The 27,640-nt window shown below is 43.9% G+C and overlaps 1 protein-coding gene across 1 annotated transcript in view; it reads right to left on the bottom strand.

Moving 5' to 3' along the window:
* NT5E (5'-nucleotidase ecto) overlaps window positions 1–27,640 on the bottom strand; it is a 167,828-nt gene that overhangs the window by 25,438 nt on the left and 114,750 nt on the right. Inside the window, exons 3-4 of the mRNA XM_082252485.1 lie at window positions 18,530–18,718; window positions 8,857–9,054 (exon numbers count right to left, since the gene is read on the bottom strand). Of these exons, the coding sequence (XP_082108611.1) occupies window positions 8,857–9,054; window positions 18,530–18,718 (387 nt within the window). The remainder of the gene's footprint in view (window positions 1–8,856; window positions 9,055–18,529; window positions 18,719–27,640) is intronic.

Below are 27,640 nucleotides of genomic sequence, written 5' to 3'. Positions count from 1 at the left end.
GAACCACTGCTGAAACTGATGCTCGCGCCAATAATGGAGTGGCGTCTAACGCAGCATCACACACAAACTGTAACCCCTGTATCATCTGTTCCAACAAATCTGATACCGCCTGAGGGACCTCTTCTAAGTCCCGGCGTAACCATTTGGTCCATTCAGTTACAGTCTGCGAAACCAGCCCAATAGCAATTATTGGTCTGAAAGCTGATCCAATCAAGGAAAACATGGTGCGAGACATAGTTTCTATCTTGCGATCCACCGGATCCTTAAAAGACGGAGCGTCTTCTAATGGAATAACCGTGGCTTTATTTAATCTAGAAATTGGTGAATCCACCACAGGTGGTTCTGTCCATTTCTTAATGAGGGCTTCCTCAAACTGATAACGCCTGTTAATGCGTTTGGAAATAGCAGAAGTGCGTTTTGGCAGACTCCATTCTTCTTTGATCGGATTGCCAAAACATTTGGGCAATGGAAAAACCTTCGCCACTTTGATGCGTTTTTTAGTCCCAAAGGGAATTTCAGTCTCAGCTACTTCCGACGGAGTACCCTGTAATCTTAAGGTTTCTTGAACAGATACAATGAGTGCGTTTACCAACGCTTCCTCTCGGGCTATGGCTGATGCCGAAACATCCTCCTCACTGTCTGAAGAGACAGTACCCGAGACACCAATCCCAGATGAGGTACCTGCAACTGCAGAAATAGGCTCAGATAAAATGGGGTTAGGCGGGGGTCGCTTTCTTGCGCCCTGTCCCTGACAAGCCACTTCCACCCGGGACACAAAGGTCTCCATAATAGCTGACAATGATTCAATCGTAAGCGGGGTGCTGGAGGATCCTGCAGACACCTCTAGGGGATCAGGTGGAGATACATGAGTGGCAGGGTCCATGTTAACCCAGGACACTTTGCCAGAAAAAAACTTTTTTTTTTTTTTTTTTCTGTATCCCCCTAGCGCAATAGCGCCCCTCAGTGTACCTGCTTCTTGACCCCCACAGAGAGAGAGAGGGACCCCCGAGGCTCACCACCCGATGCAGAGAAGTTTCCTAACAACTGCAGTCAGCGTTTGTCTCTTACAGACTGGGAAGAACTGTGCTCGTTTTCCCGGGTAGAAGGAAGTGGCTCCGCCCCCTGTCTATGCCTTCCGGCGTTCCCAGCTCTCCTCGAGGTTAGCTGGGCTCTTCAAACATGGCCGCCCCCATACGGGAGACAATAGACTCCAAAAAATGGCGGCCGGCGTGACCTGTGGACGCTCGAGTACCTGGTCTACAGCAAAATGGCGGCGGATTGCCGGAATAGCGTTTTCCCAGCACATCCACCTGCATACCACGCTAATGGCGGTTTATCGACCTGCAGGAGGTCCACTACAATCAAGGTAGGATTATACCTCCTATGTCTGCTGTAATACTGCAGTCTGCTGGGTAGAGTGTTAGCTCCCAAACCAAGTCCGCTTGCCCACCGAACACATTCTGTATTACACGGGGGACTTTTAGTGTCAGAAAGACTCTGACCATGTATGGAGGGGCCCGTATTCCAAAATGCCTCATAACGAGGAAAGGGAAACATTTACTCACCATAGCGAACCGATAGGCACCCTCTCTTCACAATAACTGTTGTTGACCACTCCGGACGCCACTCCGGACGCCTTGACTCTCTGGTTCCTGGCGTCCAAGCGAGACCTTTTAACTCGCAAGGTCAGTCCCTCCAATGGGACTCTGTCGCGGCCGACCCAGCGCGGAGCTCTGGTCTGCACGCGCTCGTAGGCTGAACCGGGGTGACCACTGGATCTCAACATCCAGCCCATCGCCCGGCCCCGCATACTTACTTGAATGTGTCGCGGCCGACCAAGCGCAATGCAATGGTCTGCACGCGCTCGTAGGCCAGCTGGGGTGACCACTGGATCTCAACATCCAGCCCGTCGCCCAGATCCGGCGTAATTTGCTTGAAGATCTCACAGGAAAAAAACTGGAGAAACTACCTAAAAAAATATTTTTTCTAAAAAAAAAATCTTGCCAGGACCAGAGATCCCAGCAAGGAACTTAGGTCCTTACTCTTGACTAGACAGAAAAAAACTGATTCCCTGTAGCAGAGAGAGGGAGGATATACCCTCTGGGACTGCCCCTAGGGTGGAGCCAGAACGTTTTTTCTTTCTGCCTAGTCCTACTCCTGCGGAGGCAACATAACCCAATTGATGTGAATCAAAGAGGACTACGTCTGTCAATGAGCGACAGAGAAAGTACTGTACAGTATATGATTCCGCTCTGATTTACTTCCCCTGTTCCCCTTCATTTGACTTTGAGGTGAAATTAACGTCAGCTGTGCTCGTAAAGTTCTGAAGTCCTTTGCGGACATCCAACCCGATCCTGTCCGTCAAATCCGGATGGATGGAAACCCTATTTTCCATCCGTCTGGCAGATCGGATCGGAGGAGAACGGACAGGCGGTCCGTTCTCACCAGATTTCCCCATAGGGACAGCGGGAATCTGACACCTCTCATCTCCGCACACAGAGCGGAGACGGAGCTGTCATCAGCCTGCTCAGCGGGGATTGGCGGATCGATCCCCCCGCTGAGCAGAAGGACTCCATCGACGGAACGGAGCCGTGTGAAAGGGGCCTAAAGCCTCCTGCACACTGGAGGTTTTGCTAACTCTCCTAAACTCCTTTGCTCCTGACAGCAGCATTTTGGCATAAAAAACACTTGGCGCTTGTAAAATTGTGTAACACGTTTAGGCGAGTCAAGCTCTTGGGTGTGAATTAATTTCATAATAATTTATTCTGGCCATTAAAATGAACACTCAAGCACTAAACTGCTTTTCAAAGCCCCCTGGACAAACGAGCAGTTAACCCTTGCAGTATGGGCGCAGTCCCACTGCAAGGAAGGGTTTTTAGATTTCCTGGAGTTCAGCTTTATATATTCATTTTCCTACTGCTTTACATTACCTTTTTCTTTTTTTTTTTTGTAAGCATAGCACATTCTATTGTTAATGAGCACTTCTGACCTTGGCTTAGTTTTGATAGGCAGGTTATTCCGCCTTCTGTTTCCCCAACAATAAAACAAATCTATAAATTCATTTTAATGTTCTTAGGAGCAGAATTCTTATTAGGTACACTGCAAAGTCCAAGCCAAATATTTATGTTCATGATTCTTTCAGGTCTGTTTTACTAAATGATTACAGAGCTTTTCTTTTCTCAGACAATAGTTCTTCTAAAAATAATAAAATGGTTGTAAGTATAGATTCTACACTTATAGCAAACACATATTGGTAACCCTCTCCTTTTTCTCTGCACAATAGAGATTACTTTGGATAAACTATATTAGATGCAAGTATCCTTTTGAGATCCAACCCAGGGTACCTAGGAGCACAGCCTAATATGAGCTTGACAGAAAGAAAATGGTTTGGCTGCAAATGCTGGGCACCACATCCAAAACAGAATTATTGTACGAGAATTGAACGCCTGGATTGGACACACACAGGCTAAACGCGTAGGTGGATATATATATATATATATATATATATATATATATATATATATATATATATATATATATATATATATATATATATAAAAAAGACCCTTTCATAGCATTTACACACTGTGCAAATGGGGCAACATTTTTGGGCTTTCCTGTGCTGGTCAAATGTTTGGTCAAATGTTTTTATTGTTTTAACCACTTGCCGACCCCTCACATTGAGAGTACTGCGGCAAAGTGGTTCGTTGTCGTCCAACGACGTAGGTCTATGTCGCTGGACTCCTCCCCTTGTGGGCGGCACGCGCACGCCGCCAGAGGCTCGCTCCCGCTGTATTCAGTCACAGCGGGAGTCGGGCCAGGGGAGGAGCGGCGGTGATCACCGCCGCTCTTCCCCGATAGTCGGGGGTTGGAGTGAGGAGATCCGCCCGCTTGTGTAAACAAAGTGGGCGGATTTCCTAAGTGACAGGCAGGGACAAATTACAGGATTCAGCATAGCTGAACCTGCAATCTGTGCCTGTGTCACACAGTCCCCTCCTCCCACATACGTCAGTAAGCACCAGGCATACATTAACCCCTTGATCACCAATAAAAGTTAACCTCTTCCCTGCCAGTGTCATTTTTACAGTAACAGTGCATATTTATAGCACTGATTACTGTAGTAATGTCACTGGTACCCCCAAAAGTGTCAAAAATGTCAGTCAAGGGTCCGATCTGTCCGCTGCAATGTCGCAGTCCCGCAAAAAAAAAAAAAAAAAACGCAGATCGCCGCCATTACTAGTTAAAAAACAAAAATGATATAAATCTGCCGTAGTTAGTAGCTGCGATAACCTTTGCGCGCAAACCAATCAAAATACGCTTATTGCGATTTTTTTTTACCAAAAATATGTAGCAGAAAACAAATTGGCCTAAAATGTTAAAAAAATTTTGCTTTTTACATTTTTGGGGGGAATTTCATACAAAAAAAATGTGAAAAATAGTTATTTTTTCAAAATTGTCGCTCTTTTTTCGTTTATAGCGCAAAAAGTCAAAATCGCACAGGTGATCAAATACCACCAAAAGAAAGCTCTATTTGTGGGGAGACAAATGACATACATTTAATTTGGGTACAGCATCGCACGACCGCGCAATTGTCTGTTAAAATAACGCAGTGCCGAATCGCAAAATATGGCCTGGTCAGGAATGGGGTAAAATCTTCCGGTCTTAAAGCGGTTAAAAATACGCTCATTAAGAATTTTTTTGTCAACGACATGTAGCTAAATACATTTTGGCCTAAATATATGACAAAAATTTAATATATTCGATATTTTTTAACTGTCAAAGTAGAAAAATATTGTTATTTTTTCAAAATTGTCGACTTTTTTTATTAATATTGCAAAAAATGAAAAGCGCAGAGGTGATCAAATACCATCAAAAGAAAGCTCTGTTTGAGGGAAAAAAAGTACGTAAATTTCCTTTGGGTACGGTATTGCATGACCGCGCAATTGTAAGTTAGTGTGCACAGTGCGAATCGCAAAAAGTGGCCTGGACGTAAAGCAGGAAAATCCTCCGGTCCTAAAGTGGTTAAAGTGGAAACACAGCACATGGCCACTAGATATCAATAAAGTATCATAGGAAATTCTTATGATCCTTAGCACAATCTAGGGTCCAACTTCAGTATTTTAAATCAGTAAAAAAAAAAAAACATTTGACCAGCACAGGCAATAGCCCAACAACATTAACATCTTTTTTTGCCCCATTGGAACAATATCCTGCTCTGGTCAAATGTTTTTTTTTTCCAGATAAAACCACTGCACCCCTTTCTGTACCACTGGCCCCTGAATTGACGTATCACAATGTTTCTAGTTTTAGGATATTTGTATTTATGATTGTCTGGGCCAGATACCATATTAGGGAAGTTATTGTGCTGCTCATATGCTTGAACATTAAAAGGTTAGTTCTTCCTATCTTTTCACAACAGACTGTGATAAAACTATGTGTTTTCTGAACATTGTGTCCTTCCTTTCTCCTTTGGGGTTATGGTTGTCACCGTAAAGTCCACATATCAGTTTAAACATTAGATGTGGAGCCATGTATGAAGAACAATGTTCTTTATCCCTTAGGTTTGCTCTATTAGGCCCCTTTCACACGCCTCCGTTCTGTCGACGGAGCCGTTCTGCTCAGTGGGGGATCGATCCGCTGATCCCCCCTGAGCAGGCGGATGACAGCTCCGTCTCTGCTCTGAGGTGTCGGGTCCCGCTGTTCTCTATGGGTGAATCGGATGGGAACAGACCGCCTGTCCGTTCTCATCCGATCCGCCAGACGAATGGAAAATAGTGTTTCCATCCATCCAGATTTGACGGACAGGATCGGATGTCAGTGGACATGTCTCCGCTGACATCCACTGCCCCATAGAGATGCATGAGGCATCCGTTCAGATCCACCTGAAAAAGTGACAGGAGGATCTGAACAGACCGTATGTGTAAAAGGGGCCTTATTTTGCTAAATTTGCCTCAGTTTTTTCTATGTCATTTATTGACAAAAAAACTAAATGAAACAAACTTTGATCAGTGGTTTTTTTTTTTTTTTTAAACCATGTTACTGTAGATAAAAAGCATACATTTAATCTAATTTGACCAGTTTTTATTGACATTAAATTAAAATTCTGTTATAAGGCATTGGAAATTTATAGGAAATATAAATTTTTTGTTAAATTTTGCAATTTTTTTTTAAATGTAACACTAAAAAAAAAAAGAAAAAGAAGGAAAAGTTTAAATTACTGATTAAATAAAAAAAAAAAAAAGGAAAGCAAAATCAGCCAAATAACTGCTAAGGAAGAGTGATAAAAGTGATAAAGTGAGATAAAGATGTCAAGCTGAACCAATACAAGTATATCCAACCCAAATCTGCCTGCTGCTTTTTTTTTTTTTATCATAAACCTAACAAAGCAGATATGAATTTATGCTGGGAAAAGTTGAACGCTGCAAGATAACCAGTTTTAGTCTTACAAACAGAATGCTGGCCAAAAACTACAGGCTTCATGTTTTGGCAGGTTACATACAGTATACTCGTGGCTGGTAAACCAGGTATTATGTTGTTATGGCAGCAATCTAGTTCACAACAATAAAGGTTATATGAAAGTGTAAGAAGAGGGGATCTTTTTAGATCTTCAACAGTTTTTGGGACGGTCTTCATCTGTGTGTATATATATATATATATTATATATATATATATAGCAATATTTCCAGGCATTGGGCCTGATGTGGGTCTGCCATTGTTACTGGTGACACTTCCAACACATTTAACTTGTGAACCCAGGTGTGAGAACTGAGACAATGACCATTTCGGCATCTTTAGTTTGTTTTGTTTATTGGATATTGGGGATGGGAGAAGGAAACGAGGGGGATACTCCTCTGGCTCAACTAGGTTTAACTGGGACACCGTACAGAAAAATGCCTGTTGGCGCTGGCTTGACGGCAGCTGAATGCCGGCCAACGCTTCCTGGCGCTTGAAGATACTTAATGTGTTCAAAAGTGCTAGAACTCCGACTTTAACATGTTTGTTAACTCAGGAGATCCAGGACTGTAGTAAATTTGACTCCTGACACTCTATTTAATTCTGAAGTTCAGGGAACAACTCCCTCCAGCCCTTCACTGACTGAGGTAGCTCCTTGTAACTGCTTGTGCTTGCTGCAACTCTTAACGCTGTACACTTTACACTTCAACTCTTCAGGGCCCAACTGCTAGTGCCCCCTTTACACTTCAGGGTCCTCCGACTAGGTACCTCCTTTACAATAGCTGGCTCCTAGATCCCTTTGACCTTCTCTGGAGTGGTCCCCTCTACACTAGGCAGACCCCCAGGGGCAGTTCACAGTACTCACAACCTTGGAAGGCTTTCCTGGACCCCTCTTGCTCCACTGGTCCTCAGCACACCGGATCCCTTCTGCAACTCAGCTCAGCTTTCTCTCAGGCAAGCCGCCAGAGACACACGATTCTTCTGACAGGAGGAGAGGCAGCTGTACTCTCCCTCCTGGGACTCTGCTTCCTGCCAAAGACGCTGCGTCATGTGCTCCCCTCAAACTTATACCCACTCCCAGAATCCTCTGCGGCAGAATCTCCCTTCCTGGGGTAGATACAAGCCTGAAGGGCCACTGATTGGGTTTCCTCCACTGCCCAATGAGAATCCTCTTACAGAGCCAGTGGGGAGACTCCCTCTCAGTAACCACACCTGGGAGACGACATGACAGCCTAGCTGATATCACTGCCCTGCTGTTAGAAAGCCAAGGCCCACTATACTTTACCTAGCACCTACCTGTAGGGTGCTATATATATATATATATAATAAAACAACGTTATGTTCCAATTTACAGGTTGTGCTCAATGAAAAAAAATCACCAAATTTGTAATTTGAACATCACAATCCGAATATCCCGCCCCCTCATGTGAATGGGTATCGGATACATCGTACCCCTACCCATTCACCAAAAATGTGTCAAAAATGAAAAACTATAGGACCAGTCCTTTATTAAAAAAAAAAAAAGAAAAAAGAAAAAAAAATATAAACATGTGTCCCTCATTGTAAATCCATCGCCAATCACGTCACCCGCCAGACCCGAAAAATAGAAAAATAATAAAAATCCTCACTCTTGGGAGGCCTCCCGCGGTATTCCGTATTAGACATTTATTATATAGGCAAGTAGCGGGACTACCCAACTGAGTCACTCAGTGGCCCACGCTAGGCTTTTTTTTTCAATTTTGGCCTGGTATAGATGTGGGAGGGGAGCTCCATGCTGTTTTTTTTCTTTATTTTTTTAACCTGAACTTTTTTCATTTATTCAGCTGTCAGCGGGGAAACCCATTGACAGCTAATGACTCAATTGGTTGTTAAGGACGCAGCGGCTGGCTTCCTGGCCCCGCTCCTTCACAACCAGTTTACACTGCACCTTGGCTTTGCCCAATCAGGCCACAGAATGTACTGTGCAGCGCTTCATGCATTTCAGGGTGTTTGTCGGGGCGAATACCCTGCAAATTCGGGTGTTCAGCAAGCTCATGCTTGGGCCGAATCTTTGCCCATCCTTTTTACTGAACACATTTTAGGCACAATGTATACATTTGAAGTAAAAGGGTTTGTTGAGATTTCTGAAAATGTTCTTATTATCCACTTCTTAATACACAAAACATTGGGGAAACTGAGCATATGGATAAAAAGTAAGATAGCAGATTCACAGCATTTAAGATCATTTTCACAGCTGTATAAACCCCCTAAAAGTTCTAATGAGAGCAATGTAGTGATGGGCTAAACTAAATCCAAGGGAAAAGGGCTACATGTGATGTCACTGCCTTTTATAACAAGCAGCACATTCCATATTCCAATCAGAAAACCTATAGATTTTCAGCAAGTGAGGTTAGATTTACCAACCTTCAGGAATGCTGCTGTTCAGCAAAATTGGATTTCCTGAGGAATGTAAGACATTTCCTTGTGCATCAAACGTTACGTCTAAATAGCCAAGATATTTTCCAAAGGCATATGCCTGAACCACTGGTACAGAACGCCCATCATCGGATTTCACAATAAAAGGATATTCTCCAACTGGAACATCATTGGAAGGTGGTGGTCCTGTAATGACATGCATCAAAGGATGAGTTCTAACAAGAATCACGAATGTTTGGTTAATACGTTTATAGCAGGAAGACAAATATGCATTGTTAAAAGTCCAACAGGGCTCTAATACATTAAACTCATTTGGCAAAACAAGAAGGGACGGTTGTATGTGCTTGATTAGGTAGCATTTAATAATTACTGATGTAATATTCTACTGTCAGTAGATATCACCGAACTTCTTAACACCACCAGTAGTACTTGCATAGATGGAAATCCTTTTCAGCCTAATATTTATGTCTAGCCTGAGTAATCTGTTGCTCGCAATGTGACCGCTACTAGCATCCATAGCAATACTCACATAGCTTGAATGATTTGAAGCAACTGCCACAAAGCATGATAAATACATTGCCCATATCCTGGAAAACCAGAGCTATAGCTTTAGACCACAGGTGTCAAACACAAGGCCGTGGGCCGAATCCGGCCCTCCAGGCCATTTTATGTGGCCCTCGCACCTCTCCTGTAGCTGCAGGAGAGCTTCAGTCCTCCTCCAGACCTTATACTTTCTGCTTTCCAGCAATGCCTCCAGCTTCTTCCCAGCAGCACCACAAGGTAAGGGAGGTGCACTGTGATGTAAGGGAGGGTGGGGGACTCAACTTTTGATGGTGGAGAGGCTCTTGACGTCTTATGTAAGGGTAGGGGATGCTCTTGACATCTAGTCTTACAGATACATCCGGCCCTTTTGAGGGCAATCATAATGCTGATGCGGCCCGCAATTAAATTGAGTTTGATACCCCTGCTTTAGACTGTTGAGGCATGTTACCACACAAGTGTAAAGGCAACCTATTTAATGGACACCCGCCATGTTTTTTTACCACAGTACCACAACAGTGGGCTAAGGCGCAAGTGCAGTGGGGCTCCATGCATGGCACAGATCGAAGTCATTCCTCCTAAGTTAACATTTTTAAGAATTCTTTTAATTGAGAGAATAGACTAATACTATCATTGCAACATAATGCTGCAGAAAATCTGCATGTATGCAAATCGAAGGGCTACATCAAGCTTTAACTTGTTGAAGTTGGATGCAGTGGACATGTTCCGATGGGTGAACAAATCTGTAAAAGGCAGCAAACTGACAGGTCTTTTAGCTAAAGACTATCTTCATTTAATCCTCACCTCACTTTTATTTTTTCTGGTAAAAGACCTAACAGAAACAAAACATTCTTACTACATCTATAACACCTTGAAGGGTTATCAGCAGAAATATTCCATCACGGGGCCAAATTACTGCATGGTTAATAGAGGCTGCGGCCCATGCTACAAAGGCCTTTAGAAGTAGCACACAGCCACGTGCACATCAAGTTGCTGCTTCGGCTCACCTAGAACTAATCTTCTAACATAATAGAATGACAATTTGTCCAACCCTTAATCCAGGGTGCAAATGCTCTTTTAGTCTCTCTGCCCCCCCTCCCCAAGGCTCATACTAACTTGTGGGGCCTTTAACTTCTGGTTCTGTTAGTGATGTTGTAAGACTAGCCAGTCCCAGGGTTAGGAGAAAGTCATTAGACAGTTTGCCTTGGAAGGAAGTATAAATCTGGCTCTGATCATTAGGATTTCTTTAAAGACTATTTTCTTACAATTCTACAGCTGCAACACCAAATGGGGACAAACGTTCACTACAACACTTTTACTCAGTTTATGTATTCTGGTTCCATACTGTCTTTACCATCTTTTACTTGTCTTTAAAATGGTGGCAATATTATCTGTAATCAAGGACTAAATAAACCATATTTATTAGGCTAGATTTATGCTAGATAATCTTTCAAGTATGCTGCAGACATCAGAGAACGGTTGAGCTTGGATGCATTGTCCAATTGACTCATGGTGTCTTTTGGTGCATCTTCTGCCCTACACGGGAATGCCCTAGTCCTATAAGCTCTTCTGAGTAGACAAAGCAGATGAATGGCAGTGATGGTAGTAACTGCGTTTAAGTAAACAGCGTTACTTAACGCAGTTACTTTTGAGGGCAACGAGTAATCTAACTGATTACCCGTCCCCTCCCTGTAACGCCGTTGCCGCTACTTTCGGCTGCGTTACCGCAATTACATCTACCGCCACTAGATGGCAGTAGATGTAATTGTAATTCTCCCTCTCCTCTATGACCGCTGTCTGCAGTACTGGAGAGAGAGGAGGAGGAGACTCAGACTGTGAGAGAGTACAGCGCGCCAGGCCCAGGAAGTCCACCACCAGTCCACCACCGCACACAGCCAGCCTAGAACAGGAGAGAGGCGCAGACAGACAGGCCTGAGGCCTGGAGGAGGACGGAGCCAGACGGACCCGGACCACAGTTTGCCAGTGCCTGCCAGGTCACACCGCCACCAGCAGCCAGCACAGAAGGTACCAAAAAACCTCACAGACTCAGTCAGTCACAGACAGTCAGGACTCAGACCCCCACCACCAGTGTGCCACACCGCCACCACCACCAGTGTGCCACACCGCCACCACCACCAGTGTGCCACACCGCCAGTGCCACACCGCCACCACCAACAGCCAGCCACTCCAGGCAGCAGGTACAGAAAAAAAAAAAATACAGTTACTCACACAGTCAGGAGGACTCAGACCTCCACAGTGTGCCACACCGCCACCACTATTAAAGATCTTATAGAATGTAATGGCATTAAAGAATAGTAAAAAAAGTTGGAGTTACTTTGCTGAGTAACAAATTACTTTTTCAATGTGGTAACTGAGTCACTAACTCAATTACTTTTTGGGAGAAGTAATTTGTAACTGTAACCAATTACTTTTTTAAAGTAAGATGACCAACACTGATGAATAGTGAGAAATGAACAGAAATTCCCAGTGCCAACTTATCGCAGGAGAAACGATCATGATTTAACAAGCTGCTCTTACCTGTCTGATCTCTTTATTCAATGATAATAGTCATTCAGGGCTGTGGGGATACACAAAGTGGCCACAAAGGGTTTAGGCTAGCAATGGAACACAAATGTCTTTCAATCCAAACTCTAGCACTAGAATACAGAGTGCTGCAATACTCGCATGGGCTACCCATCTAAAAGTTGGAAAACTGGGGCCCTAACGGATCCACTGAACGGCCAATGTAAAGTACTGCAAAGAAGTTTAAATCAGTGTATAATGAAAAGTTAAAGCAACACAAACTTTTCTCAACCTCAGAAAACTCAACCTCAGCAAACTAAATTTCTACAAGAACAGGCATTTCCTCCAACTGTCAATCATCAACTTTCCTTACATCTTACACAAACAGTAAACATGAATGGAGGTGTGGAAGGTAAAGTAATAACACTGGGTTTTTATATAGAGGATACAATGTTACCTGAAATTCTGTCACATAAAAATTTGTTAGGTTAATCAATTCCTTCTGATTAGAACAAGCACCACAGACCCTTAAAAGAAGCCTGAACTGAGAGAATATGGAGGCTAGTGTTGCTGATCCGTTCTGAAAATTCTTCTGTTTGAGGTTTTAATGCCGTGACCTGGAAAAAGTATGCAGATCAGTTCTGACTTCACTTTTACTTCCTCTTCTGAAAGTTTTTTCAGGGTAAGAGACTGATTAAGGCACTGAAGGATGGAGGCAGCCAAACAGCTAGACTGTGAGAGAGAAGCAAAGGCAATAAACCTTTATTTCAGTTATAGCCACTGCAGGAAAGAATCAGGCTGCCACCAGAAAGCCAGGGGCTGGACTTTCTGGTGATAAAATTAACACACACGAGTCTAGGGAAAATAATTTTTGTAATAAATGGGTAAGCTCTCACACATTATTATTATTATACAGGATTTATATAGCACCGACAGTTTGAGCAGAGCTTTACAATATGAGGGAAGACAATACAGTTACAATCCAATTCAATACAGGAGGATTTAGAGGGCCCTGCTCGTTAGAGCTTACAATCTAGAAGGGGGGTCAAGTGAAACAAAAGGCAATAGCTTTGGGGGATGAGTGGATGGAGAAAATGGAGGTACAGTTGTCAGGTGTGGGTAGGATAGGCTTCTCTGAAGAGGAGGGTTTTCAGAGATCGTCTAAAAGCTAATAGAGTAGGAGTGCCTTGTGAAAGTATTGGGCCCCCTTGAACTTTGCGACCTTTTGCCACATTTCAGGCTTCAAACATAAAAGATATAAAACTGTAATTTTTTGTGAAGAATCAACAACAAGTGGGACACAATCACGAAGTGGAATGAAATTTATTGGATATTTCAAACTTTGTTAACAAATAAAAAACTGAAAAATTGGGCGTGCAAAATTATTCAGCCCCTTTACTTTCAGTGCAGCAAACTCTCCAGAAGTTCAGTGAGGATCTCTGAATGATCTAATGTTGACCTAAATGACTAATGATGATAAATAGAATCCACCTGTGTGTAATCAAGTCTCCGTATAAATGCACCTGCACTGTGATAGTCTCAGAGGTCCGTTTAAAGTGCAGAGAGCATCTTGAAGAACAAGGAACACACCAGGCAGGTCCGAGATACTGTTGTGGAGAAGTTTAAAGCCGGATTTGGATACAAAAAGATTTCCCAAGTTTTAAACATCCCAAGGAGCACTGTGCAAGCGATAATATTGAAATGGGAGTATCAGACCACTGCAAATCTACGAAGACCTGGCCGTCCCTCTAAACTTTCAGCTCATACAAGGAGAAGACTGATCAGAGATGCAGCCAAGAGGCCCATGATCACTCTGGATGAACTGCAGAGATCTACAGCTGAGGTGGGAGACTATGTCCATAGGACAACAATCAGTCGTATACTGCACAAATCTGGCCTTTATGGAAGAGTGGCAAGAAGAAAGCCATTTCTTAACCACCTCAATACTGGGCACTTAAACCCCCTTCCTTCCCAGACCAATTTTCAGCTTTTAGCGCTGTTGCATTTTGAATGACAATTGCGCGGTCATGCAACACTGTACCTAAACCAAATTTATGTAATTTTTTCCCCACAAATAGAGCTTTCTTTTGGTGGTATTTGATCACCGCCAGGTTTTTTCTTTTTTGGTGCACAAATAAAAAAAGACGAAAAAGTTTGAAAAAAAAAAAAAAAAAGTTTTTTTGTTTAGGTTATAAAATTTTGTAAATAGATACGTTTTTTCCTGCAATGATAAGCACTGATGACGCCGCACTGACAGGCACTGATGAGGAGACACTGATGGGGTGGCACTGATGGGGTGGCACTGATATGCAGCACTGATGGGCACTGATATGTGGCACTGATAGATAGCACTGATATGCAGCATTGGTGGGCACTGATAGGCAGCGCTGATGGGCACTGATAGGCAGTACTGATGGGGACTGATCGGCGGCACTGATGGGCAATAATGGGCACTGGTGGGCGGCACTGATAGATGGCAATAATGGGCACTGGTGGGCAGCACTGATAGATGGCATTGGTGGGCAGCACTGATAGGGGGGCACCACTGGCAGGCTCTCTGAGCCCTGTTTGCCATCCCTGGTGGCCATGGTGGGCATCCCTGGTGGTCATGGGTGGGCATCCCTGGTGGCTCTAGTGGCACCCCTCCCCCCAGGGCTGCACTGGTAATCAATCATCTGATTACTAGCACAGACCCCCCCTGTGATCAGTGAGTAATTAGAAATACTCACTGATCACCCCGGCTGCAGAATCGATCCTCTCCTGTTCTCCTCACTGACAGGATCTGTCAGGAGGAGAAGAGATTGAAGCCGTTACAACGGCTGTATTAACATTACATGACGGCTGTGATTGGACACAGTCGTCATGTGATCAGGAGGGCCAATCACAGGGCCCTCCTGCCGAGTCTTGTTGCTCTGTGTCCTAGGGACACGGGCACATCGAGATCGCGCCACTGCGCGTGCCCACGGCGGCGCAATCTCTCTCCTTCTGAAGGACGTTCCGGAACGTCCGATCAGAAGGATGAGACTCCCACCCGGCCGTATATGTACAATGGCCCGGGTGGGAGGTGGTTAAAGAAGTGTTGTATAAAGTTTGCCACAAGCCACCTGGGAGACACACCAAACATGTGGAAGAAGGTGCTCTGGTCAGATGAAACCAAAATCAAACTTTTTTGGCAACAATGCAAAACGTTATGTTTGGCGTAAAAGCAACACAGCTCATCACCCTGAACACACAATCCCCACTGTCAAACATGGTGGTGGCAGCATCATGGTTTGGGCCTGCTTTTCTTCATCAGGGACAGGGAAGATGGTTAAAATTGATGGGAAGATGGATGGAGCCAAATACAGGACCATTCTGGAAGAAAACCTGATGGAGTCTGTAAAAGACCTGAGACTGGGACGGAGATTTGTCTTCCAACAAGACAATGATCCAAAACCTAAAGCAAAATCTACAATGGAATTGTTCACAAATAAACATATCCAGGTGTTAGAATGGCCAAGTCAAAGTACAGACCTGAATCCAATCGAGAATCTGTGGAAAGAACTGAAAACTTCTGTTCACAAACGCTCTTTATCCAACCTCACTGAGCTCGAGCTGTTTTGCAAGGAGGAATGGGCAAAAATTCCAGTCTCTCGATGTGCAAAACTGATAGAGACATACCCCAAGCGACTTACAGCTGTAATCACAGCAAAAGGGGGCGCTACCAAGTATTAACTTAAGGGGGCTGAATCATTTTGCACGCCCAATTTTTTGTTTTTTATTTGTTAAAGTTTGAAATATCCAATAAATTTCGTTCCACTTCATGATTGTGTCCCACTTGTTGTTGATTCTTCACAAAAAAATTAGTTTTATATCTATGTTTGAAGCCTGAAATGCGGCAAAAGGTCGCAAAGTTCAAGGGGGCTGAATACTTTTGCAAGGCACTGTAAATCGGACAGATAAGGGTAAGGAGTTACATAGGATTGTTGAGGCTCTGGTAAAGTCCTGGAGGAGAGCATGGGAGGAGGTGACAAGGGAGCCAGAGAGCAGGAGGTTTTGAGAGGAACGAAGAGAGCGATTCGGTTGGTGTTTTGAGACTAGGCTAGTGATGTAGCTGGGAGCTAAGTTGTGGATGGCTTTGTAAGATGTTGTTAGTATTTTGAATTTAATTCGTTGGGTGAGCGGAAGCCAGTGGAGGGTTTGACAGAGAGGAGCAGCGGACACTGAGCGATTGGTGAGGTGGATGAGCCTGGCGGCAGCATTCATGATGGATTGAAGGGGGGATAGCCTGTGTAGAGGTAAGCCAATGAGAAGGGAATTGCAGTAGTCGAGGCGCAAGATGACCAGGGAGTTAACTAGGAGCTTTGTTGTGTCTTTGGTTAGAAAGGGGCGTATTTTGGAGATGTTGCGGAGGTTGAGGTGGCAAGATTTGGACAGGGATTAGATGTGGGGCTTAAAAGAAAGTTCAGAGTCCAGAACAACACCTAGGACCTTGGCATGCGGGGATGGGCTGATAGTAATGCCATCGATATTGACAGAGAGATCAGGGGAAGGGGCACGTGGCGAAGGAAAGGTTATAAGCTCGGTTTTGCACCGACATATGGCTAAAATATAAAACACCAACATGTTTCAAAACAAAGCTCCCTTTGGAAGGTGTTGAACTTGTTAATGTGGCAAAGCATGGCATGAAACCATCAATGTGCTGAGCAGTTCTGTGCTTTTTTTTTTTTGCTCTAGGCATTCGGAAAAGCACCTTGGGTTCAAGAAACACTTGACATACAAAATTTACCATCTATATTGCTGCTTTTTACAACTTTTGTTCAAATTACAAACTCTTGTTTAAATTATGTATACTTCCAAACGTTTTTATCTTCAGGAAAGAGCATTCAATAAGAGTGGTCTGCAAATCTGCATATAGCAGATACAAATCCTTCCTCAATGAATGCTGCAGTGTTTCAAAGTTAACCGTTTACTAAATGCAAGCAAGAAATACTGTCCATCTAGAAGGCTGCCTTATATTGAGCGAATTAGAAGTTTTACCATTCATTACTTGTCTTTAAGAATGGCAAATAGCATGCAAAAACTGCAGAATAATGTAAATAGACTATGAGAGCTTCACATATATGGGCTCCTCCTAGCAATGTCTCTGTAGATCAGGAATGATGACATAGGGTTGCATAGCATATCATCATAGGTGTGCGCAGCCTATTGCATTAGGGTGTGCACCCCAAAGTTTAAATACACATGCATGTGTTTGCCTACATGTATATGGCCCCGGTACATTACTCTCCCTGCTGGCAAAGTGAAATAGAAGTGTGTGGCACTTCTCTTATGGCAGAGCAGGTCCGAGGGAGATCTTTCCCATCTCCTCACTGGCAAACAGAGCGATAATGCTAATGTGCCCTAGGTGATTAGGGTGTGCCCAGGCACACCCGGCACACCCTGTGCGCACGCCTATGCATATCATCCAACTCATTCACTGCCCAGGAGATTGTCAATCAGCTAAAAAGTTCTTAAAAATCTTAAAAATAAGATTGATACAATTTATGAGATCTTCAATGCGCAGATACCTCCCCCACTTTGCTAAAATTTCTCTAACGCCCACCTAAACACCTGCCCCCTGAATACTGCTCTCTCGTAAATGCTCACCCTCTGGTTCTATTCCACACTCTCTTGCCTCTTCACTTTCTCCCTCTTCTGGCATCTTCCCCAACTCTCCAAAACAAGTGCTAGTCACCCCCATCCTTAAAAAGCCCTCACTGGACCCCACTAATCTTAACCTACGCCCCATTTCCATACTCCTTTTCCTCCAAACTTCTTGAACATCTGGTCTACAACTAGTAGTACAACTATTCTGTACTACTCCTTCTGGACCTCTCTGCTGCCTTTGATACCGTGGACCACCCTTTCCTCTTAAAAAAAAAAAAAACTTTCTCCTTTGATCTCGCTCTCAAATCTCAGAAAGTTCAACATCCATCTATGGTCAGCTTAACACAGCTACTCATGACTATCCTCAAACTTTGATCTAGGGTAGCTCTGGTAATACACTCCACTGAAACTAGAGTACTCTCATAGCAATTGGGGAGGGGGGCTCCCTATAGTAGCCAAGTCATCTGCAGAAGCTTTATGCTATTAGGCTTTTGAATGGCTGTTCACACATTGGCTCTGACAGCAGAGGGCCTTTCACCTGGATGTATATCACTTGTCTCCCTAGGTAGAGCCTCTCTGAACTGCTGAGGGAGGGACTCCTTAGGAATGTATACTCCTTTGGCATGTCTAGGAACTCAGCATTATGTTAGAAAAGGAGCTATAGGGCCCATATCTGCATTCAAGCATTGAAAAGTAACTGGCTGTGCCGCTACAATATGCACATGTTGAGTGTCCTGATACTGCACTGTCTACATTGCTCTGTGTCAATGGCTCACTAAAGAGGAAAGGTGGAATAAGGAAGACCGCCTTGGAATTTGCATCCAAAAATGGCAACCCGTAAATTACTGTTATGACAGGTTCCCTTTAAATTTTTGAATAAGTGGGGTTGCACTTACTATACATTCCAAACATGCATGACACACACAATGCATAAAAGAAATAAAAAAACTGAATATCTGAAAGAACTCACCTGTGTAAAGGAATGTATTTGTGTGTCCTCCAACAACTACATCCACTCCCCTCACCTTCTGAGCAATAAGTTTGTCAGTCTCAAAGCCTGAGTGACCCAAAGCTATCACCTTATTTACACCAAGGGTCAAAACTTTGGAAACTTCTTTTTGCAAAACTTCTATCTCATCTTCAAATTTCAGGTGTGGGCCTGAAATACAGAATATTAAGATATTTTTAAAGTTATATAAAATTTCCAAAAGCAGCAACATACAAGAACTAGAACATGGCTTTACAAAATGCAAGCACTGAAAGTTTTGGTGCTTTACCATACTTTCACACTTATGCTCTTTTTGGTGCTATTTGCAGAAACGCACTACAGTTTCGGATGGTACACATACATATCTATGCGCGCTTTTCAGCCAGTGTGTTTTTGGAAAGGGTCAGGGTCCAGGGACTTTTTTTTCCGCAGCAGATTGTGCTATGTGTGTAATAGACTTCAATAGAGTCACACCAGAAACGCAATTGTTGCGTTTTTGATGCATTTATTTATTTTTCCCCCTTTAAAAACGCTGTACATGGCTAATAAATCAAAGAAAGAGCTGCGCTATAAAAACAATATTGAACTATAAAATTAAATTGTTTATCGAAAGCATCAAACCAAGGTGATAAATATGTTGTGGTGCCAAAGTGCTATATATTCATGTCTTAAACAGTGAACACCCATGTGTGGCACAATCCAAGAGCAGATACACCAATAGACTAGTATAGGGACATAGTTCTCAGATAGAAAGTTCATAAAAGTTCCTAGAAGTAACTCCTCTTCATGAGGGTTCAAACGAGAGTAATCAAGCATCCAATCCACAATAGGTCTCCAAAGTGTAACACCACCTTAATATAGATGCAAGCTTGCCAAAAGCAGTGGACCGATGAGCGTATGGCCGGGGTAATCCCAGGAATCTCCCACCAGCAGGGGCAGATTGGCAACGTTCAGCCCAGGGGGCAAGTACAAACCAGAGGCCCATGGTGCAGCGACTTAAGCCCCTCCCACTCTCCCTCTTCCCATCCTCCTCCTGACCCTCATTCCAGGCTGAAGCCCTGCTCCAGGTACTCTCTACTCACCAGCTGAATTAAGGTTCCCAACCTGGCCAGCAGGGGGCGGTATGGGGGAGCTGGGGCAGCTCGGTTAGGGCTGGCCAGGGGAGGAGAGTCTCCAGTGGGCCATGGAACCGGCCTGTCCTCAGACACAGTTTACACCATCCTTGCTGGAGAGGGAGGCCTGGTTTCTGTCCTTGTCTTCAACCCGCACTCAGTAGGTCAGCAGCAGGGACTTTTTACTTATCTTCACACCAGAGAGGCAGCGGGAGATTAGGGAAGTTAACGAGTGGCTGAGGAGCTGGTGTAGTAAGGAGGGTTTCGGGTTCCTGGAGAACTGGGCCGACTTCTCAGTCGGTCACCGGCTCTATGGTAGGGACGGATTGCACCTAAATGGGGTGGGTGCAGCCGTACTGGGTGCGAGGATGGCCAAAAAGTTAGAGGGGCTTTTAAACTAGGGAATGGGGGGGGGGTACAGATGTAGAATTAGCCAGTGGAAAGCAAAATTCAGAGGGCAGAAATGGGGGCACTAGCGGTAGGGTGTTCGGAGCTCCTAAACCCAGGGTGGGTACGGGGAAAAATCAAGAGAACAGCCTAAAAACATCAAATGAGGATAAATATAACCAATCAAAATTAAGAGGTTTGTATACCAATGCCAGAAGCCTGGCCAACAAGATGGGAGAGCTGGAGCTACTGATGTTTGAGGAGGACTTAGATTTTGTGGGGATAACTGAGACTTGGTTTGACAGCTCTCATGATTGGATGGCGACCATTCAGGGGTATTCCCTTTATCGCAGGGATAGAGAGGGTAAAAAAGGGGGAGGGGTATGTCTGTATATTAAGAACAGTATACAGGTAAATATGAGGGATGATATTAATAATGGAGCTAAGGACGAGGCAGAATCCCTATGGGTAGAGCTTCAAAGGAAAGGCACGGTGGGGAAGGTAATATTGGGCGTATGCTATAGGCCCCCAAACCAGAGGGAGGAGGGTGAGGTGGACCTCATGTTACAGATAGGATTGGCAGCAAGGATGGGAAATGTCATTATAATGGGGGACTTTAATTATCCGGATATAGACTGGGCAGAAGGAACCGCGCACTCAGCCAAGGCTAGGCAGTTCCTAAATATTTTGCAGGACAATTTCATGGGTCAAATGGTGAATGCACCGACAAGAAACAATGCGGTACTTGACCTACTGATTACCAACAATACAGACCTGCTCACGGATATAGAAATACGGGAAAACTTAGGGAGCAGTGACCATAGGTCAATTGGTTTCAGTATTAATTACAGTAATAGGAAACATAAGGGTAATATTAAGACGCTGAATTTCAAAAGAGCCAATTTCCCTAAACTGCGCTCACTGCTAGAAAATATAAAATGGGATAGAACCCTGGGAACAAAGAACACGGAGGAAAAATGGGAGTGCTTCAAGAGCATACTTAACAAGGGGGTGGGCCAGTGCATTCCACAGGGAAATAAATTTAAAAGAGCAAAACTAAACCCAGGGTGGCTAAACTCCAACATAAAAATGTATATTAGAGCTAAAGAAAAGGCCTTCAAAAAATACAAGACTGAGGGGTCAGTGGCAGCATTTAAGCACTACAAAGAGTGTAATAAGAAATGTAAAGATGAAATCAGGGCGGCTAAAATAGAACACGAGAGACATATAGCGGAGGAGAGTAAAAAGAACCCCAAGAAGTTCTTTAAGTATATAAACAGTAAGAAAGCGAGGCCAGAACACATTGGCCCCATAAAAGATGATAAAGGAAAAATGGCCACTGAGGACAGAGAAAAGGCGGAAGTGTTAAATAATTTCTTTTCTTCAGTCTTCACAAAGGAATCGGGGGGCTACACGAACCTTGCTTGTAAGGCCGAACTAAATAATACACCTCAGGAAGTGCCGCCATGGCTAACGGAGGATAGACTTAGAGCTAAACTTGAGAAACTTAACATAAATAAATCCCCGGGACCGGATGGCTTGCACCCGAGGGTTCTTAAAGAGCTCAGCCTGGTGATTGCCAGACCATTATTCTTGATCTTTAAGGATAGTTTACAGACGGGTATGGTGCCAGCTGATTGGAAAAAAGCCAACGTGGTACCAATATTTAGAAAAGGGGCCGAGATATATCCCGGGTAACTATAGGCCGATCAGCCTAACATCTGTAGTCTGCAAAATATTGGAGGGGATGTTAAGGGACCACATACAAGACTTTAGTAATGAAAACGGTATTATAAGTATTAATCAGCACGGATTCATGAAAAATCGTTCGTGCCAAACCAATCTATTAACCTTCTATGATGAAGTGAGCTGCCACCTAGATAAAGGTAAGCCTGTGGATGTGGTGTATCTGGACCTTGCAAAGGCCTTTGACACCGTTCCCCACAAACGCTTACTGTACAAACTAAGGAAAATAGGTATGGACCATAAGGTGAGTACCTGGATAGAGAACTGGCTCCAGGGGAGAGTACAGAGGGTGGTGATTAATGGGGAGTGTGGAAAGTGGGGTCCCCCAGGGTTCTGTCCTGGGACCAATCCTGTTTAATTTATTCATAAATGATCTGGAGGAGGGGATATCGAGTGCAATCTCAGTATTTGCAGATGATACTAAATTAGGCATGCCAATATCTTCTATGCAGGATGTGGAAACCTTGCAAGCGGACCTGAACAAAATAACGGAGTGGGCAACTACATGGCAGATAAGATTTAATGTTGAAAAATGTACAGTAATGCACTGGGGGGCCAGAAACCAGAAAGCAAGCTACTCACTAGGGGGGGAACCTCTGGGTGAGTCTAGGATGGAAAAGGACTTGGGGGTACTGGTAGACAACAGGCTTGGCAGTGGCATGCAATGCCAGGCCGCCGCAAGCAAAGCCAACAGAATACTGGGTTGTATAAAAAAGGGGATTCACTCCAGAAATAAAGAGATTATTCTCCCGCTCTACAAGACTCTGGTCCGGCCACATCTGGAGTATGCTGTCCAGTTCTGGGCACCGGTCCTCAGAAAGGATGTGCTGGAACTGGAGAAAGTCCAGAGAAGGGCAACAAAAATAATTAGGGGGATGAAGGACATCAGCTATGAGGAAAGACTAAAATAAAAAGGAATAATAGTGGCGCTAGAACAATCTAAAAAAGTTCCCGGAAGAGTTCCTACTATCACCTGTGGATGATCACCAAGTTAACAGTGCGGTTGATAAACAGTCCTCACAGTCTTATAGTCAAATGATCCCATAGGTGAAATATGAACATCAGTCCACTTTCAGATCTTCAATCACCATAAAAATTCATGTATTAATGATGACAGTGTTTGGATATGTGCCAAAACTCCGTGCAATCTGATAGGATCATCACAAGTCCACCACCAAGTGCAGGGGAAGTAAGAAATGGCCACTCACCGGATGCATTTGCTCACTTACTCTCATAAATGAGCATGCTGCGCATGTAAGTAACAGATCCCAATGTTACCATAGGATAGGTCACACCACAGGTAAAGATGGTTTCCACTTCAGTGCAGTAGCTCTTTTTTTCACACTCTCTCCCAACCGTATGAAAAATAAAGAGATAACTTCCCTAGTGCAGTATGTCTGATAAATTTTATTCACACCAAATAATCATACATTGCACTCACTTGTATAGTAGTAAAAACACGCTCATCTCAAAAAGCAAGGCAGTAGCGGAACCTCCAATCTTACTCAAATCTGGCTCCACGCCAGGTCGGGTAGTCCCGGAAGTTCTTTCGCTGCCAAAGTCCACGATAGGGTGCGTCGTCTGGCCACGCCCCGACGCGTTTCGTCACTTCCGGACTTCAACTGGGGGCGCGGCCAGACCAACGAACCCATCCTCTTTATGCTCAGCACCATCAACATTGCAGCCAATAGCGCAGCGAACAGGCCAACCGGAAGGACCTCATGACACCTTCCGCCGGAAGGTAAACACTGTATGGAGAGTGGAAGGTGTCATGAGGTCCTTCCGGTTGGCCTGTTCGCTGCGCTATTGGCTGCAATGTTGATGGTGCTGAGCATAAAGAGGATGGGTTCGTTGGTCTGGCCGCGCCCCCAGTTGAAGTCCGGAAGTGACGAAACGCGTCGGGGCGTGGCCAGACGACGCACCCTATCGTGGACTTTGGCAGCGAAAGAACTTCCGGGACTACCCGACCTGGCGTGGAGCCAGATTTGAGTAAAATTGGAGGTTCCGCTACTGCCTTGCTTTTTGAGATGAGCGTGTTTTTACTACTATACAAGTGAGTGCAATGTATGATTATTTGGTGTGAATAAAATTTATCAGACATACTGCACTAGGGAAGTTATCTCTTTATTTTTCATACGGTTGGGAGAGAGTGTGAAAAAAAGAGCTACTGCACTGAAGTGGAAACCATCTTTACCTGTGGTGTGACCTATCCTATGGTAACATTGGGATCTGTTACTTACATGCGCAGCATGCTCATTTATGAGAGTAAGTGAGCAAATGCATCCGGTTAGTGGCCATTTCTTACTTCCCCTGCACTTGGTGGTGGACTTGTGGTGATCCTATCAGATTGCACGGAGTTTTGGCACATATCCAAACACTGTCATCATTAATACATGAATTTTTATGGTGATTGAAGATCTGAAAGTGGACTGATGTTCATATTTCACCTATGGGATCATTTGACTATAAGACTGTGAGGACTGTTTATCAACCGCACTGTTAACTTGGTGATCATCCACAGGTGATAGTAGGAACTCTTCCGGGAACTTTTTTAGATTGTTCTAGCGCCACTATTATTCCTTTTTATTTTTGTCAAGTATTTCATATTTGTTTAAGTGGCAGCTTTAGTTTTAGAATTTTTTACCAGCAGTCTGCTGGTGCTACCTAGAGCGCGGAGTTAATCACACAGTTTGGGCGGGAGACTGAGGATTAATATCTACATTATGAGGAAAGACTACAAGCCCTGAACTTATTCTCTCTGGAGAAGAGACGATTGAGGGGGGATATGATATCAATGTACAAATACTGTACTGGCGACCCTAGCATAAGGAACAAACTATTCAGAGAAAGGAGATACAATAAGACACGTGGCCACTCACTAAAACTAGAGGAAAGGCGGTTTAACCTTAAAATGCGTAAGGGGTTCTTCACTGTAAGAGCGGTAAGGATGTGGAATTCTCTTCCACAAGCAGTCGTATCAGCAGGGAGCATTGATAGTTTCAAAAAACTGTTAGATGGACACCTTAAAGACCACAACATACAGGGGTATACAATGTACGGCTAAAAGCAAACACACACACACATCAAAGGTTGAACTGGATGGACTGTTGTCTTTTTTCAACCTCACTAACTATGTACCTATGTAACTATGTAACTAGGAATCCTTTAGGCATGTCTGTGGCAGAAGCAGTGCAGCCTTTTTACAGGACATCAGAGTGGCCCAGGGGGCAATTGCCCCCCTGCCCCCTGGCCCAGTCCTCCCCTGCCCACCAGGTCCACTCAGGGTTGAAGGTATAGGCTACATGCCTTTTTACGATGGTACCCCAATGAGACAGCAATCAACATAAGGAAAAAAGCTCCACATATAGTGTAAAACCGTACTGGTTGTTTAGTGTAAAAAATTAACTGCACTTACATATCAAAAGAACATAACTCGCAATTTTAAAAGCAGCAGGCCAGCTGAAAGCACAGAAGGGACCTGCACTTCCTAGAACACGCGATGATGTCAGCATGTTTCTCCGCCCTACGGGTTTCATCATACCGGGGTCTGCGGGCAGTCCCCAGATCCTGGCGCCTTATATGTGAATAAGTATGGGGTATTGTACCCCTACTCATTGACCCAAAAAAAAAAAAAGTTTGACAATTCCTTTATTAAAAAAAAAAAACAAAAAACGTCCTTGACGTAGATCCGTCGTCAATCACACCGCCAGACCCAGAAAAAAAAGCTCCGCACTAGTCGAACGTCACTCGGGTGGTCCTGCCCCTTACCTATTTAGTAACTGTCAGATGGAGGAGCGAGCTGTTGGCTGCTCACCTTTCTTTTTTTTTAACAGAAACGTTTTATTAAACAAAGCAGTATAACAAAAGCATAATATAGAGGCATAACGGAAATGCACAACAGCGTTCATCAATCACAAAGGAGAAAGTCTTACAATGAGAAGGGATGAAAGAAGCATACGTTTTGGGGCAAAACCCCTAATTATCTCATATCCAATAGAAGTGTAACCCCATGATACAAGAATATTGCATGCTAGGTCACTGAAAATTTTCACCTGCCCCTCCCATCACGCCCGCCACCATACCAAGCAATGGAGATAGAGATCTCAGAGACCCAACCACACAAAAGGGAGAGGAAAATACAACACCTATCCTTCCGCATCTATCCATCTAGACCAAATTTTGTCAAATTTCCTCAGACACTGAATTTTTTATTTTGAATTTTTAACACAGAAATTGTCAAAACGGTTTGTGTTTTTTGTGACACTTTTTCGGGTGAATGAGTAGGGGTGCAACATACCCCATACTCATTCACATGGGGGGGCAGGATCTGTGGACCCCCTTGTTAAAGGGGCTTCAAGATTCTTTTAAGCCCCCCGCCCATAGACCCCCACCACCACAGCCCAGGGTTGTGGGGAAGAGGCCCTTGCGCCCATCAACATGGGGACAAGGTGCTTTGGGGTGGAGAGAGAGGGCAGAACCCCCCTGCCCCAAAGCACCCCCCATGTTGAGGGCATGTGGCCTGGTATGGTTCAGAAGGGAGAGGGGCGCCTGCTCATCCCCTCCCTTTCCGGACCTGCATCCTCGGATAAGGGTCTGGTATGATTTAGAGGGGACCCCACGCCATTTTTTTTTTGGGGGGGGGTTCATTTCAAATCCATACCAGACCCGATGGGCCTGGTATGGATCTGGGAGGGACCTCACGAAATTGTTTTCACAAATATTTTTGCCGGCAATTCCTTTTTTTTTTACATTCAGCTGTCAGTGGGAAGCCCCACTGACAGCTGATGACTAATCGGTTGTTAAGGACGCGGCGGCTGGCTTTCCGGCCCACTATTTAGCAACCAGCTATATACAGGGATTTTAGAGGGGGAAAAAATAAAAATTTAAAAATCACAACAGGTCAAAAAAAGGAACACTTTCATTTTTGGTGCGACTCTATTAAAGTCTATTACATGCAAAATGCAATCTGCTGTGGGGAAAAAAGTTCCCAACCCTTTCCAAAAACTCACCGGCTGAAAAACGTGTACCGTAGGAAACCATGTTAAACGGATTGTAGTGCGTTTCTGCAAATTGCAAAAGGCGTCAAATAGTGCATAAGTGTGAACGTAGGGTCAATAGAAAAAAAACCCCCAAAAAAACAGTGCATAAAAACTGCATGCAAGAACGCATCAAAAACACAGATTTCAAAACGTGTCGCAAAACGTGCCTGAAAAATGCATCAATTGCATAAATGTGAACCTAGATTTAGAATACTTTTTGCAACTTTGACATGTGTTAGTAAATCAGTATATATCACCAGAACTACTTTCTGCATCCAGATGGATTATGCCTTGTTTTGTTTCAGGACAAATTGGTCTCTCTTTTGGTGGTAAATGGTAATTGATATCTCTTGATTTTTTTTTTTTTTTTTATATTATCATCAAAGAATAACTGGCCCAAAATAGTAAAAAAAAATAAAAAAAGCTATATATTATTTCTTGTTATTACCATCATTTACCACCAAAGAATAACCCAAATTATATTCTCCTGATGATCATGTGAAAGGAGGACTCTGATGAAATGGGGAGGCTTCTGGTGCAACAGAAGGACCTCTGATGTGAAGTTACTTCTTGATGAAAGTTTATTCCTTATAGATTAAAATTAAATCATTCATTTATAAAACACATTTTTGTGATTATTTGTAAAATATACAAATGTGACCCTTCTACAGAAAAGATTGGAGACCCCCTGATCTTAATGGAAAACAGATGGGAGCTATACACATGCTGTAAAGAGAATTTTCACAGACACAGCAGAACTTGTTCTCCTCAATAGTTCCTCAGATGAGCCCCATCTGTTTAGCCAACTG

This window comes from Pelophylax lessonae (genome assembly GCF_965119305.1).
Source record: "Pelophylax lessonae genome assembly, chromosome: 3".
In the NCBI taxonomy this organism is placed as follows: domain Eukaryota; kingdom Metazoa; phylum Chordata; class Amphibia; order Anura; family Ranidae; genus Pelophylax; species Pelophylax lessonae.
This window is presented reverse-complemented; position numbering and strand designations above follow the sequence as displayed.